Source organism: Symsagittifera roscoffensis, chromosome 6 (assembly GCF_963678635.1).
Source record: "Symsagittifera roscoffensis chromosome 6, txSymRosc1.1, whole genome shotgun sequence".
In the NCBI taxonomy this organism is placed as follows: domain Eukaryota; kingdom Metazoa; phylum Xenacoelomorpha; order Acoela; family Convolutidae; genus Symsagittifera; species Symsagittifera roscoffensis.
In genome coordinates, this window is record NC_087067.1 from 35,337,433 (window position 1) to 35,353,026 (window position 15,594).

The 15,594-nt window shown below is 33.5% G+C and overlaps 1 protein-coding gene across 1 annotated transcript in view; it reads left to right on the top strand.

Annotated features, from left to right (window-relative positions):
* Positions 1–15,594, top strand: part of LOC134848703 (uncharacterized) — a 34,837-nt gene that overhangs the window by 9,941 nt on the left and 9,302 nt on the right. The window contains exons 7-8 of the mRNA XM_063866218.1: positions 228–275; positions 741–888. Of these exons, the coding sequence (XP_063722288.1) occupies positions 228–275; positions 741–888 (196 nt within the window). The remainder of the gene's footprint in view (positions 1–227; positions 276–740; positions 889–15,594) is intronic.

Sequence of the window (15,594 nt, forward strand, 5' to 3'; positions counted from 1 at the left end):
CTCAAAGAAAAAAAAATGAAACAAGAAAATGGTTGAGATTTCAAAACCCAGACACATACAAAGATTTATATTAGATAATATTTTCAACTCAAACAAACCAATCCTTCGGCTTCTTTGCTACAAAAACCTAGCCGTTAAAGAGCTGAAAATGTTTCTGTGTAATCATATTGGACTTGAGTTGCGTGTAATTTAGACTTGATTATCCATTTGGATGTGAGTCGTTTCAGATACTGCCCACTGTATTTGCGTCCATCGGTGTCGCTGCTGTTTCCCTGGTGAGTGGTTTTACTTGAGAAGTGACGTCAATATCAAATTGATTTTACAAGCTCCCATAAAACCCTATAAATACTCATTTTGGCAAACAACCCTGCTAGGCCAGATGCAAAAAAGGCCAAAAGCTATTTTGAGATATCTATTTTTGGGAGACCTCAGAAAAACTATTTGAATTTGGTTGACCTAAAAAAAAGGTCCCCCTTTTTTAAATCCCCCTTCGATAAAATCCTAGATCCGCCCCTGGTTGATAATATAAACCCTTAAGGAAAACTCTATAAATATTTTGACGACTTGCTATGATTGAGTTTTTTCTATACAAGAAAAGAGAGAAGACTACCGACTACCCCGCTGAAGAAAAATGAATTTGCTAGCGAAGTTGGCCAATTACAGTCTTTAAATATTAAAAATAAATAAATTTGGATATTTTTATCATGAATAATTCTTTGCGGCTGTTTGTGTGGCTGTAGATTCTGCTGGCGAGCACTTGGCTGATCCTCAACTGGTCTCGCCATCACGTCATGATGGAGGAGTATGTATTCTGCGCACTCATGCTCTACATAGATATCGTCTTCTTATTCATCTTCCTCCTCTTGCTTCTCAAATCTGACAGGAACTAACTCTGCTCACTGTCACTGCCATTTGGAACAAATCAAACAAGGACTCTAAGCCAGATCAAAACGGAAAAACAGTCATCATCATCATCATGGGAATGTTTGAATTCGAATTTGAAACACGAAGTCGATGCACGTCATAATAATTACAGATTTTTGATCACAAAATATGAAATATCTAGCTTGAGATATCTATGAGAAGAATATATGTTGGCTTAGACCAGTTTCAAAAGTTTATTGGTCGAAAACAAAAAAAAATATGTGAATCAGAACTCTTTCAATCGGACTTCATCGTATCAGAAATTGCTCAAAAAATATCAAGTGCTTACCTACATAAGCATCTTTTATGTTAGAGAAATTGCTCAATTTTCCCAAAGTTTTCACAGTTTTTTCGTTTTCATATTGTGATGCAACAAATGCGTAATAAAAAATTGTGTGCCTTTTTAACCGCTTGCTTTGAACCAGTCAGCCTAAACAAATGACTTTGGTTTTGAGTTGGATTTGAAAAAATCATGTTTTTGAACAACTTGCCTAAACGTTATCATAAGCTAAACAAATTAGCGTCAAGCAAAGAATACCCTGCCTCAACTCATAATGGAGCGGTTTATCAGCGGATAAACAGATGCTCACAAGTTAATACCACAAATAAACTCGAGCCTTTTTGCCGCAAAGTTTCCAAATTTGCACCTTTCAAGCCCCCATCATTTTTCAGAAAAATATTCACAGGCAAATTATTTTTCAAGTTCACAGCATCACTGGTTTTCACATGGAGTACAGAATTGAGAAAAATGGTTGGTAATCAATCGGTGATTGCTAAAAATGTTTAATTTTGAGACGATTCAAGCTCCTAAGGCGAAAGAAAAACAAAAGTAAATTGCACGAATGCATGCAAAGCGAATGTTCTCAGCCAAACTTTTCAAATTAAAAGACAAGAGTTAAAACTTGAAAAAAAAGTTTGTGTTTTTTATTTGAACTTTTTAACCACTAACCAATCCAAACATGAAAAATTTTAAGCAAAAAAAGTAAAAATTAAATATTTGCATAAGTTATAATTTATAACTTATGCAAATATTTATTTTTTACTTTTTTTCTGCTGAAAAATTTTTCATGTTTGGATTGGTTTGAACCGGGCTTGGTTATAACTCATCAAGAAACTTTCTACGTAGTTAAGTGAATGCAAATCTTAAAGAGCCTGGCAAAATCTTGCATTCTTGAAAGTAGCTTGCATTCCTCAAACAGACAAATGTATTATAAAAACCATAGCATTACAGAGGTTTCTGTTGATTCAGTTTTTCGAGGCAGCTATAAAAACTTAACAATTAATTTTAGTAAAAACTTTAAGTAAATAAAAGAATACAATTGGGAACTAAAAACGTTCAGAGTTCTCGCAGCATTCGAGCAAATTTTTCATTCCTTCCCAAGAATCTAGCAAGATTGGCATTTCAAATAAACTAGGGAATCTTTAAACTCCCATATTTTTACCGAAATGATCTCATGTGAATTATCGTTTTGAATTTGAGACCAGGAAAACAATACTTTTTGGCTCATCTTAAAAGTTCCGTGAAAGTTTACCGTCAACTTGTTAAATCAGTTTTCCAAAATTTTCAACAAAGGAATCATGAAAAAATAAAGCTGAAGAGAAGCAATAAATTCGAAGTTTCAACTTTTTTGTTTCTTTTCAGACCGTTTTTTCATAATTCCGTTGGTTCGAAATTTGAATAAACTGATTTAACAACCCTGTTGAACAATCCTGTGAGAGCTTTGAATTTTGTTCGTATTATTTGAGATTTTCCTCCTTCTAGATTTCTAAATTTCTAGATTTTTAAATTTACTGCCTTCATGAATCCGAGTGGTTAGCTTGCTGGTTTTTGACAGGTTCTTTGTACATCTATACGATGATTTTTGATATCACGACCGACAATAAAGAGAGTTTCTTAAGAGATTTTTTGTTTGGCATCAATGGTTCAAGTAAACACTATCGCTCAAGGAGGTTTCGGCCAAAACTGCTTTGCGGGAAACTTACACTATGATTGGAAGTTTTATTACATAGTGAGTTAACGGCGGTTGAAAAATGATTGTTCGAGGAAAGATAGCTAATCAGAAATCTAGTTAAGTTTGTTGCCTTAAAGTTCAAGTTTGCGTCACTATCGTATCCTCTGCCTTCGTTCGCATTTTTGTTCAGACATCCGTCTCCGATACAATCTTCACTCTAAAATTTATTGTTCGTTGATTAGTCTTGTTTGATTTTCCCCAATCTAAGTTAAATCAATCTATCAGATATCCCCTATGTCTACTTGATTTTTATATATTAAGGAATGAAATATTTTTAAGCAAAGTTTTACGCAATACTTAGCCTAATTTTCAGCGCCTGAGCTCCAATTTTACTGCGTAAAAACTTGATGGGATAAAATTTTTTACATATTGACGAGTTCATCTCCGTTGGAATATGCTATCTCGTTTCAACAAAAACATATACGTAATTTGTTCTAATTCATCAGAGAGTAAATAAAAAGAATTGCAATGAGCATTTCGTAAGCTGAAAAAACGTTGTTTAGAATCTTCATTGCTTGGGCAGAGTCGCAGTGTGTTTTGAAAAATGAACCTATAGTTTTGTTTATGTAAAATGAACATTATTGTTCCGACTTTTGATATGAAAGTAACGGAATATTTGTGCTCGGGGTGGGTTTTTTTTCTTCAGACAAATTTCGACTTTTTAACTAGCCATTTTTGACGGATTTTTTTAAAAATATCATTCGAAAGCTATGTTGTCCTGACCTTAAATTTGAAACGATATTTCATCTGTGATCATTTCTCGTAAATTTATGAGGGTTTAAAGATTGCCATTTTGGCCATTTTGATCAATTTGGGACAATTAACGCGCGATATAATTGGCGCTATTAACGCGTAAGCAGAGATTTAATCCATCTTAGAAATCGTTCCAAATTGGTTGAAGGAAACTTATTTGCCATAATAGATTTGTTACAAGGAGCAAAATTTTTTTTGTACTTTATATGGCGTGTGGGGGGATGATTTTCATTTAAAAAAATTCAAATTTTAGAAAAAATAATTTTTCATTTTGTTTTATTACATTTAACTGTTTTATGTCGTTTATGTTGTTACTGCTCCATAAACGTTAAAAGGCAAACGGAGCTTTCCGGGCTTCGCCCTGATACGAGCAGTCTTGTTGAATTTTGTTATCGAAGCGCTTCCATAAGCTAGAAATCCATTTTGATAATTGAGTTTCTATATGCGTTATAAACCTAAACTAATTGTTTTTTACACAAAAAAAATTTGAAAATTGGCTTATTTTTTCTATTAAGCTATTTTAAAATTAAATTTTTTCGAAAAAAAACACCAAGATGTTAAGAAAACCTTTTTGCCTGATTAGCGGAGCTTCCTGTTTTTTCTAGCAAAAATTCACTGATAGTTCACTTTGACAAATAACATTTATGTGAAATTACATTGATAACTCAGCGTTTTTAGATTTTGGCAAAATGCGCCCATCAATTAACCCTTAGAATTATCATCTATCTTTTGGAACCAATTCTCCAGGTAAGGCTTTACTAAATCAAAAAACTTACCAGAAAACCCATATAGCCAAAAGAACACTATGAGTTTATTGTAACAGATGCTGTTTTTAAATATATGAAACACACTTGACTAGCCAAAATTTTATTATATGAAACTATCAAAATCCAAAGAAAATTGCTGGTCATACTATTTTCATTGAGGGAAATTGTAGTACGATAAGAACATTTTTGTCCACAAAATTTAAACGTTGATGACCAATAAAATCTCATTCTTTTTAGTGCAGATGTGAGCTCATTTAAATTCATCTAGAAACCTCTTTTATAAAGGTTTCTGATCAAACAATTTTATATGGAAAACATGTTTATCACACACTTTCCATTAATGGAGTAAGCATTATAAGCATTGTTTCCATAAAAAAATTTCGATGACCAATATCTTTGCATTCAATTAAAATGAGATGTAGAATAAAACTTACTTAAAAACTCTTTTGGAGAAATTTTTGAAAAAAAAACTACTGAAAAAATGCGTATCATACAATTTCATAATTGAGAAATATATGATGAGCATTTTGCCTTAGCACCCATGTATGGAATTGCATGGCAAGCTTTTTGTAGGGAACAGTAAAAAAGACTTTTTTTGCATGGATGTCAGCCCAGGATGTCAGCCCAGGTATACGCGATATTTTGAAGTTTTAAATTTTAAAATTTTATAGCTCATTTTGCTGATATACTGTGGGTTAATTTATCACCATGGCTAGTTGAAGAAATCAATTAATGTACCTGAAAAACTTAAGTTATATATATATATATATATATATATATATATATAAAACCGATCCGCACGAATGAAATTCATTTTTTATCTGGAAAAAAATGTGATGTCTTGTCACTCTTTGGTTCATCTGAACGCAAAGTTTACCACGAAACAAAATTCCATAGAGATCCCTTCAAGTTGGTTGAAAAAAACCCGCGGTAGGTGAAAAATAACTCTTCTATGTAAATCATGAAACCAAAGCAGTGTGCCGAAATTTTGGTGGTCAAAAAAACTTTAAAATGTGCATCATGAAACAGCTATAACCAAGAAGAAATGAAAAAAAAAAACGCTTTTAATTTGAATTGATTTGAAAACTGGTAAAACAATTTTCCCATTTTTCACGTAAGCTAACGTCTACAAAAAGCGTAAAATATAAACAATTCAAGCGGAAGGTCAAAAATAAACTGTGCGAACAAAAAGGATTATAAACAATTATAATCGATAATAATGGATTTTTCTGCAAAACAAGTAAATTAGAAATTCGGATTAAAAAAATCGATTGTGAGAATGGTACTAAAATCATATTATAATTGATCATTAACGCTTGAAATTGAATGCGGACGGTTTTCCAAACGTAAAAGTGAAAATTCGCCGTGACCTGCAGATTCAGTAACTGATTCGTTTTCAAATCTTAAGTCTTTGGTCTCCAAAAAGAAGGCTGAACAGGGATCAAAGAATTGACTCACGGAACGAATTTTTTCAAGTTGATTAACAAATCCGATTTGAACTGCTCGTATCAGAGCAAAGCTCTGAATGTTCAGACTGGTTTTTCATTTATATGGAGTAATGGAGTAGTGTTCGCCTTAACAAATTGGTGAAGTTATCAGAAAACATGAAAAAAAATAAGAATTGAAAATTGACCCCCCACATGCTATTGAAGATGCAAAAACTATACTTCGCCGAGTTAATAAATAGTTCAAATAGCATGCATCAGCCCAAATGGAACAGTTTTGTAAAGGGTTTAAATCTCCGCTTATATCTTAATAACGGGTATATATTGGCGAAAAACAATTAGGAAATAATGGTTTCAAACTAGCCAAATGTCAATCTTCAAAACCGCAATAATTTTATGAAAAACAAACATTTGTTACATTTTGAGCTCAAAACAACAATTGCATTTGGATAATATCAAAAAATTTTTCACAAGTGGCTAGTTAAAAAGACGAAGTTTGTCGGGGAAAAAACACTCCGAGCACAAATATTTTTCATTTCTATCATAAGTGGTCGGAACAAAACGGTTTAATGTTCCCAGGTGATCTTGCGTTTTGGGAAAAGTTTGATTGCATCCGCATTCCCAAAAACGCGATGAAATTATTGCTCGGAAGTATTCATTAAGAGACCAAACTGTGTAATTTGTAAATTGTGAACGGATTCCGCTGCAAGGACGTTCTCTTTGTTCTTCTTTTGTTCTTTCATTGTCTTTAGTTGTTCCGACAAACTTTTAACGAGTTAAAAAACTTGACTCTGGGTGCTAGAGACCTAAAATACTAGATTGTGCGCCTATTCAGTGCACAGTTTGGCCTGGTACTGTTTCTTCCGTGATACTACTTTTTTATTCACTTTGACAAAGAAATTTAGAAATTTCAAAAACGCAGACTTAGGTTTTTTTTGAAAATTTGAGTCTAGGAATTTTCATTGAGCTGTCTCACTCAATTTTATTGAGCTTTTTTTTCTTGTTGGTCAGATTGAGAGTATAATTCTTCGTTTTCAAATCTTAAGTCTTTGGTCTCCAAAAAGAAGGCTGAACAGGGATCAAAGAATTGACTCACGGAACGACATTTTTCAAGTTGATTAACAAATCCGATTTGAACTGCTCGTATCAGAGCAAAGCTCTGAATGTTCAGACTGGTTTTTCATTTATATGGAGTAATGGAGTAGTGTTCGCCTTAACAAATAGGTGAAGTTATCAGAAAACATGAAAAAATGCTTTGGTTTCATGATTTACATAGAAGAGTTATATTTCACCTACCGCGGGTTTTTTTCAACCAACATGAAGGGATCTCTATGGAATTTTGTTTCGTGGTAAACTTTGGTCAGATTCAGTAAATGATTCGTTTTCAAATCTTAAGTCTTTGGTCTCCAAAAAGAAGGCTGAACAGGGATCAAAGAATTGACTCACGGAACGAATTTTTTCAAGTTGATTAACAAATCCGATTTGAACTGCTCGTATCAGAGCAAAGCTCTGAATGTTCAGACTGGTTTTTCATTTATATGGAGTAATGGAGTAGTGTTCGCCTTAACAAATTGGTGAAGTTATCAGAAAACATGAAAAAAAAATAAGAATTGAAAATTGACCCCCCACATGCTATTGAAGATGCAAAAACTATATTTCGCCGAGTTAATAAATAGTTCAAATAGCATGCATCAGCCCAAATGGAACAGTTTCGTAAAGGGTTTATATCTCCGCTTATATCTTAATAACGGGTATATATTGGCGAAAAACAATTAGGAAATAATGGTTTCAAACTAGCCAAATGTCAATCTTCAAAACCGCAATAATTTTATGAAAAACAAACCTTTGTTACATTTTGAGCTCGAAACAACAATTGCATTTGGATAATATCAAAAATTTTGTCACAAGTGGCTAGTTAAAAAGACGAAGTTTGTCGGGAAAAAAACACTCCGAGCACAAATATTTTTCATTTCTATCATAAGTGGTCGGAACAAAACGGTTTAATGTTCCCAGGTGATCTTGCGTTTTGGGAAAAGTTTGATTGCATCCGCATTCCCAAAAACGCGATGAAATTATTGCTCGGAAGTATTCATTAAGAGACCAAACTGTGTAATTTGTAAATTGTGAACGGATTCCGCTGCAAGGACGTTCTCTTTGTTCTTCTTTTGTTCTTTCATTGTCTTTAGTTGTTCCGACAAACTTTTAACGAGTTAAAAAACTTGACTCTGGGTGCTAGAGACCTAAAACACTAGATTGTGCGCCTATTCAGTGCACAGTTTGGCCTGGTACTGTTTCTTCCGTGATACTACTTTTTTATTCACTTTGACAAAGAAATTTAGAAATTTCAAAAACGCAGGCTTAGGTTTTTTTTGAAAATTCGAGTCTAGGAATTTTCATTGAGCTGTCTCACTCAATTTTATTGAGCTTTTTTTTCTTGTTGGTCAGATTGAGAGTATAATTCTTCGTTTTCAAATCTTAAGTCTTTGGTCTCCAAAAAGAAGGCTGAACAGGGATCAAAGAATTGACTCACGGAACGACATTTTTCAAGTTGATTAACAAATCCGATTTGAACTGCTCGTATCAGAGCAAAGCTCTGAATGTTCAGACTGGTTTTTCATTTATATGGAGTAATGGAGTAGTGTTCGCCTTAACAAATAGGTGAAGTTATCAGAAAACATGAAAAAATGCTTTGGTTTCATGATTTACATAGAAGAGTTATATTTCACCTACCGCGGGTTTTTTTCAACCAACATGAAGGGATCTCTATGGAATTTTGTTTCGTGGTAAACTTTGGTCAGATTCAGTAAATGATTCGTTTTCAAATCTTAAGTCTTTGGTCTCCAAAAAGAAGGCTGAACAGGGATCAAAGAATTGACTCACGGAACGAATTTTTTCAAGTTGATTAACAAATCCGATTTGAACTGCTCGTATCAGAGCAAAGCTCTGAATGTTCAGACTGGTTTTTCATTTATATGGAGTAATGGAGTAGTGTTCGCCTTAACAAATTGGTGAAGTTATCAGAAAACATGAAAAAAAATAAGAATTGAAAATTGACCCCCCACATGCTATTGAAGATGCAAAAACTATATTTCGCCGAGTTAATAAATAGTTCAAATAGCATGCATCAGCCCAAATGGAACAGTTTCGTAAAGGGTTTATATCTCCGCTTATATCTTAATAACGGGTATATATTGGCGAAAAACAATTAGGAAATAATGGTTTCAAACTAGCCAAATGTCAATCTTCAAAACCGCAATAATTTTATGAAAAACAAACCTTTGTTACATTTTGAGCTCAAAACAACAATTGCATTTGGATAATATCAAAAATTTTGTCACAAGTGGCTAGTTAAAAAGACGAAGTTTGTCGGGAAAAAAACACTCCGAGCACAAATATTTTTCATTTCTATCATAAGTGGTCGGAACAAAACGGTTTAATGTTCCCAGGTGATCTTGCGTTTTGGGAAAAGTTTGATTGCATCCGCATTCCCAAAAACGCGATGAAATTATTGCTCGGAAGTATTCATTAAGAGACCAAACTGTGTAATTTGTAAATTGTGAACGGATTCCGCTGCAAGGACGTTCTCTTTGTTCTTCTTTTGTTCTTTCATTGTCTTTAGTTGTTCCGACAAACTTTTAACGAGTTAAAAAACTTGACTCTGGGTGCTAGAGACCTAAAACACTAGATTGTGCGCCTATTCAGTGCACAGTTTGGCCTGGTACTGTTTCTTCCGTGATACTACTTTTTTATTCACTTTGACAAAGAAATTTAGAAATTTCAAAAACGCAGGCTTAGGTTTTTTTTGAAAATTTGAGTCTAGGAATTTTCATTGAGCTGTCTCACTCAATTTTATTGAGCTTTTTTTTCTTGTTGGTCAGATTGAGAGTATAATTCTTCGTTTTCAAATCTTAAGTCTTTGGTCTCCAAAAAGAAGGCTGAACAGGGATCAAAGAATTGACTCACGGAACGACATTTTTCAAGTTGATTAACAAATCCGATTTGAACTGCTCGTATCAGAGCAAAGCTCTGAATGTTCAGACTGGTTTTTCATTTATATGGAGTAATGGAGTAGTGTTCGCCTTAACAAATAGGTGAAGTTATCAGAAAACATGAAAAAATGCTTTGGTTTCATGATTTACATAGAAGAGTTATATTTCACCTACCGCGGGTTTTTTTCAACCAACATGAAGGGATCTCTATGGAATTTTGTTTCGTGGTAAACTTTGGTCAGATTCAGTAAATGATTCGTTTTCAAATCTTAAGTCTTTGGTCTCCAAAAAGAAGGCTGAACAGGGATCAAAGAATTGACTCACGGAACGAATTTTTTCAAGTTGATTAACAAATCCGATTTGAACTGCTCGTATCAGAGCAAAGCTCTGAATGTTCAGACTGGTTTTTCATTTATATGGAGTAATGGAGTAGTGTTCGCCTTAACAAATTGGTGAAGTTATCAGAAAACATGAAAAAAAATAAGAATTGAAAATTGACCCCCCACATGCTATTGAAGATGCAAAAACTATATTTCGCCGAGTTAATAAATAGTTCAAATAGCATGCATCAGCCCAAATGGAACAGTTTCGTAAAGGGTTTATATCTCCGCTTATATCTTAATAACGGGTATATATTGGCGAAAAACAATTAGGAAATAATGGTTTCAAACTAGCCAAATGTCAATCTTCAAAACCGCAATAATTTTATGAAAAACAAACCTTTGTTACATTTTGAGCTCAAAACAACAATTGCATTTGGATAATATCAAAAATTTTGTCACAAGTGGCTAGTTAAAAAGACGAAGTTTGTCGGGAAAAAAACACTCCGAGCACAAATATTTTTCATTTCTATCATAAGTGGTCGGAACAAAACGGTTTAATGTTCCCAGGTGATCTTGCGTTTTGGGAAAAGTTTGATTGCATCCGCATTCCCAAAAACGCGATGAAATTATTGCTCGGAAGTATTCATTAAGAGACCAAACTGTGTAATTTGTAAATTGTGAACGGATTCCGCTGCAAGGACGTTCTCTTTGTTCTTCTTTTGTTCTTTCATTGTCTTTAGTTGTTCCGACAAACTTTTAACGAGTTAAAAAACTTGACTCTGGGTGCTAGAGACCTAAAACACTAGATTGTGCGCCTATTCAGTGCACAGTTTGGCCTGGTACTGTTTCTTCCGTGATACTACTTTTTTATTCACTTTGACAAAGAAATTTAGAAATTTCAAAAACGCAGGCTTAGGTTTTTTTTGAAAATTTGAGTCTAGGAATTTTCATTGAGCTGTCTCACTCAATTTTATTGAGCTTTTTTTTCTTGTTGGTCAGATTGAGAGTATAATTCTTTTTTCCTTGAATTTACATCATTTTTTAAGATATTTGTCAAATTCTTGTGTCAAGCGTATAAAAACTCTTCTTCTTTGTTTTTTGTTTTGAACGTTTTGAACAAATTGTGTTTTGAACAAATTGTATCGTTTCAATTGTTGTAAAAAGTTTATAAATACGTTTACACTTTTTTTAGATCCAAACAAAAAAGAATGACATGGAAATAGTTGATCTTCAAAGACCGATAATGAATCACCTCTGTACTAATTTGACTCCAAGTTTTAGGAGTTTTTACTTTTCAGAGGGATATATAACGGTTTTCACAATTGTTTTTTTAAGACAATTAATACTTTTCACTTAATTACAATCACACATCTGGTTTTGTTCCGACCTTTAAGACTGGGGACAAACTTTATATTCAAGCATGCTTTAGTTTTTGTTGTTTTCCGCGCAAAATCAGATACCAGATATAATCATTGGACTGGGTTGAGTGATATATCATCTTAAAGCTCTTTCAGTCGTGATTTGAACCACTTTAAAAAGTTTAAAAAAATTTCCCAGTGTTGAGAAAAACCGGTTTGAACTTTTTGATTTATTGTCCTAATTCATCTGAGCAAAGTGAATATAGCTTGTTTTATTGACTTAAATAGCTTAATTTGAAACGTAAAGACTTAGTTTTGAATAGCTTAAATAGCTTAAATAGCCTAGGTTACAATAGCTTAATTTAAAACGTAAAGACTTGGTTTTGAACAAACCTAGTCACGTTAGTTTTTTGAGTATTTTATCGCCTTTTCTTTATCAAAAATGTGCAAAGTTGAGAAAACTAAAAAAAACTTGAACAAAGTTTTGATTTTTTTATTTTCTGTTTCTCTGAGTCAAAATTGCTTATTATACTATGATTGTCCAATATCTAGTTTTTCTCGGTTAGCTCTTTTTATCACAACACGTCAAAAAATTAAAATTAGTTGATGAAAACTTCTTTGTTGTATTTTTAGGACTATGGTCAGAACATTCTGTGCTACTTGCTTAGTAACCGGCTATCCTTGTTTGTATTAGTTTTAACCATTTTTGAAAATTGACTTTTTTTCAGAACATACGTTAAGGCGTTTTTATGGATGCTTTCGCGTTTTCAACCAATTTTCAACATTTTTTTTCAATGTTAATGCTCGGTTTTCTTTCTGATGTGACTAGTACAGTTTCTAAATTATGAATATTTGGATTTTTTTTATTTTGAAAGATCACCCTGGAAACATGCATTTAAGCGCACTTTTTCTGTCGTGGCGAATGTAAGCGCAGTTGCGCGAGGCTATTTGGAGTCATTTGAGAACAAAATCCTTATGAGATGGAAAAATTCGTTAAAAAAATTGTTGTCTCGAAATCCACGAAATCAACGATGAACGAAATGTTAACAATCTGATCAAAATTCTCAATGAGATATTATTATCTGAGAAGCGCAAAGAATAGTTGTTTTTCGATGGGCTCATCAATGGTCAAAAGAAAATGGATTGAGACTATTAAATTGATGGCCAAAAGATATTGTGAAGTTACTCAAATTCAGTCCAGCACGCTCGAGGCAAACCTCAAGAACAGTCCAAACATATATTTGAACAATTTTATTATAATTTAACAAAATTTAGACAATTTTATTGTTTTTTATTTATGAGGGGGCTGCTAAAAATTGGATGGGTTGACTTTTCTCAACTCTGAATTACGGCTTATAAATTTAAGACAAAAGCTGTGCAAGTTGAACTGGTTGAATCAGGGGCGGATCTAGGATTTTCTCGAGGGGGGGGGCGGATTTTCAAAAAATTTTCGAAAATTTTGACGATTTTTTTTTTTTTAGGTCGACCAAATTGATTTTTCGAGCTCTCCCAAAGCACGGTTTTGTCCCTATTTTGGCCAAATTTTTTGCGCCGCAGGCAAATTTTTGAAAAAACAGTCAAAAAAGCCGTTTTTGGGCAATTTTTGAAAAATTTTGACAAAAAAATGCGTTTTTTGGCGCGCGCTCCCCCTCAAAGCTAGTATATTTTGGCGCCAAAGGCGCCTTTAGAAAACTTTTAGGGCCGGTCGGTAAAAAATTGATTTCTTACAAAGTACCAAAGGGGGGACCCTTTGGGTCGGCAGGGGGTCAAATCCCTGAGGGAGAGGGGCGTCCGCCCCCCCCCCCCTAAATCCGCCCCTGGGTTGAATTCTGATTTATAAAGTTAATTAGCTAATTCGTGAAATTTCATCTAAAAATGATGAAATTTCATCTAAAAATGAAAAAAAAAATCGTTTGCTGTTGAAAAGGAATAATAGTTTGGCTGGCTCGTGAATCGCTGATTTTTGTCGTGAAAGTCAATACAAGCTCATGATCTAACAAATGGTGGGTTCGCCCGACACAGTTTTTCACTCTTTCTGGTTGAGAAAGTGAAAACGTAACAGTAATTGGTCGAAAGGGTGAGATTTTTTCAATATGCTATTTATAAAGAAGCAAGCAACGTGCGGCTGGTTTTCTTTTGAACTATTCTGCGATAACGAAAGCGTAATAAAGTTTTCTGCGATAACGAAAGCGGTTCGTGTTTGTTGATGGGAGTAATGACCCGCGCTAGTTGGTTTCATGATCCGTGCTATTTTAAAGCCTGTTTAAAAAAAATGCATTAGCCAAATCATAAATAAATTGTTTTTCCACTTTCACCTAAGCAATTTTTTCAACAATTAACTCCCTCCCTCCTTCTATGGCATCTACTAAAAAAATTCCATCCTAGTATAAAGCACACAAATAAGAGTTTTCTGTTGAGAATACTATTTTTGCTGCGTTATGATTGGTCGAACATTCAAATAACTAAATCGATTAAGCAATCTATCACCTTTCTTAAAGCGAGGGGGAGGGATGTTTAGTTTATCGACGAAGGGCAGAATTATTTTACGTTTTTGACTTACCATTGCGGCGTAAGACGAAAAACGGTCGAACTTGATATGCATTGATGAAAAATTTCAATTCGACAAAAAGATTTTCGATTGTTTTTCCAGAGCATTTCTCCAAAATCTGTCTAATTGAGCAAAACAGCTTAAAAAATACTAATTTATTGAATATTTTTCAACCTTAAAGGGTTTTTAAACTCACATACAAAATACAGAGTGAACAAGTCTGATCAACTATCAAATGAGACGTATATCTTTGGAAACGAGAAAAAGATTACAAAACGAGGTCAATGTTTTTTATCCTTATCGTTTGTTTAACGATATTAAACGTGGGTGCTGTGATAAATCAAGAGGCTGCCTTGAGTACTAGTAAAAAGGGAACATTCGATGTGAGTGATTGGCAAAATAAACTATTGGAATTACTGGCTTTAACAAAAGATTATGATGTAAAAGTTCAAAAAACTGGATTAAAAACATGATAATATGAATGATAGAATGCAAATCCAAGTAAGAGAAGCAAGCAAGGATTACTTGACTATTCAAAAACTACTTTTCAATGCAAGCCGGGACACTTAAATGTAACAAGGTACACTTTAAATTTCAACAAAATGTTTGAAAAAAAAAACATAGCGGAAGAAGGCATATTTTTCGGACAAAAACAACTTTGTGTCAAGTGTAATGTGTAAGTTTATCTATTTCGATGATAAAGACAAAATATACAGTGCTCGACCACAGTTAAGAAGAAAAGTAAACCCGAACAATAGAAACAATATTTATATTTGTGAGAATTCGTCTCAGTACAAGACAGAAATAAGAGCGTTTGCAAAAGACAGGGGACTGCTGGGACTGATATCAGCAAAAAAAATTGTATTGTGCCAATTTTTTTAGCTGATGAAAACGAGCAAAAAGTCGTGAAAGTCACAAAAGTTGAGAGTCTGTTCGTTTGCAGCCAACAGCTGCAAAGAGACAAGATACAGCAACAAACAAACCAGAAACAAACCGGGCAGGTAAAACCAATACTGAGCACTCGCTAATCTGCAGAAAACTAAAAATTAATTAGACTGATAAAGTAAAATTGAGATTTATATAAACTCAATGAGAATCATTTGTATTGATAAAATTGTCTGATTTAATCTTTGCTTATGAGTTGCCTATGAGCAAAAGAAATTACTTTTTTTACCTTTTTTTCAAATTGATTGTTTTTATAAGGCCCCATGTGTCTCGTTTTTGACTCCCTACTTTTCATTTTTTCTCTCTGTTCAAAGATCAATTTTTGTTTTCTTAAACCTTGATTTTTCACTGAAACCAATTTCAGTTTTTTTTTGATAAAAACAGAGAAAAGAATTAACACTTTCTTCTCTTTTGCGCTTTTTTTCTGTTAGTACTGCCTCTGGTTTGAGCGGTTAGTCTTTTTATGTTGTGATTTACGCAGCGCGTAGAAAGGAGACAAGGAAAATCTGAAATGAGCTCAAAAAACAAAT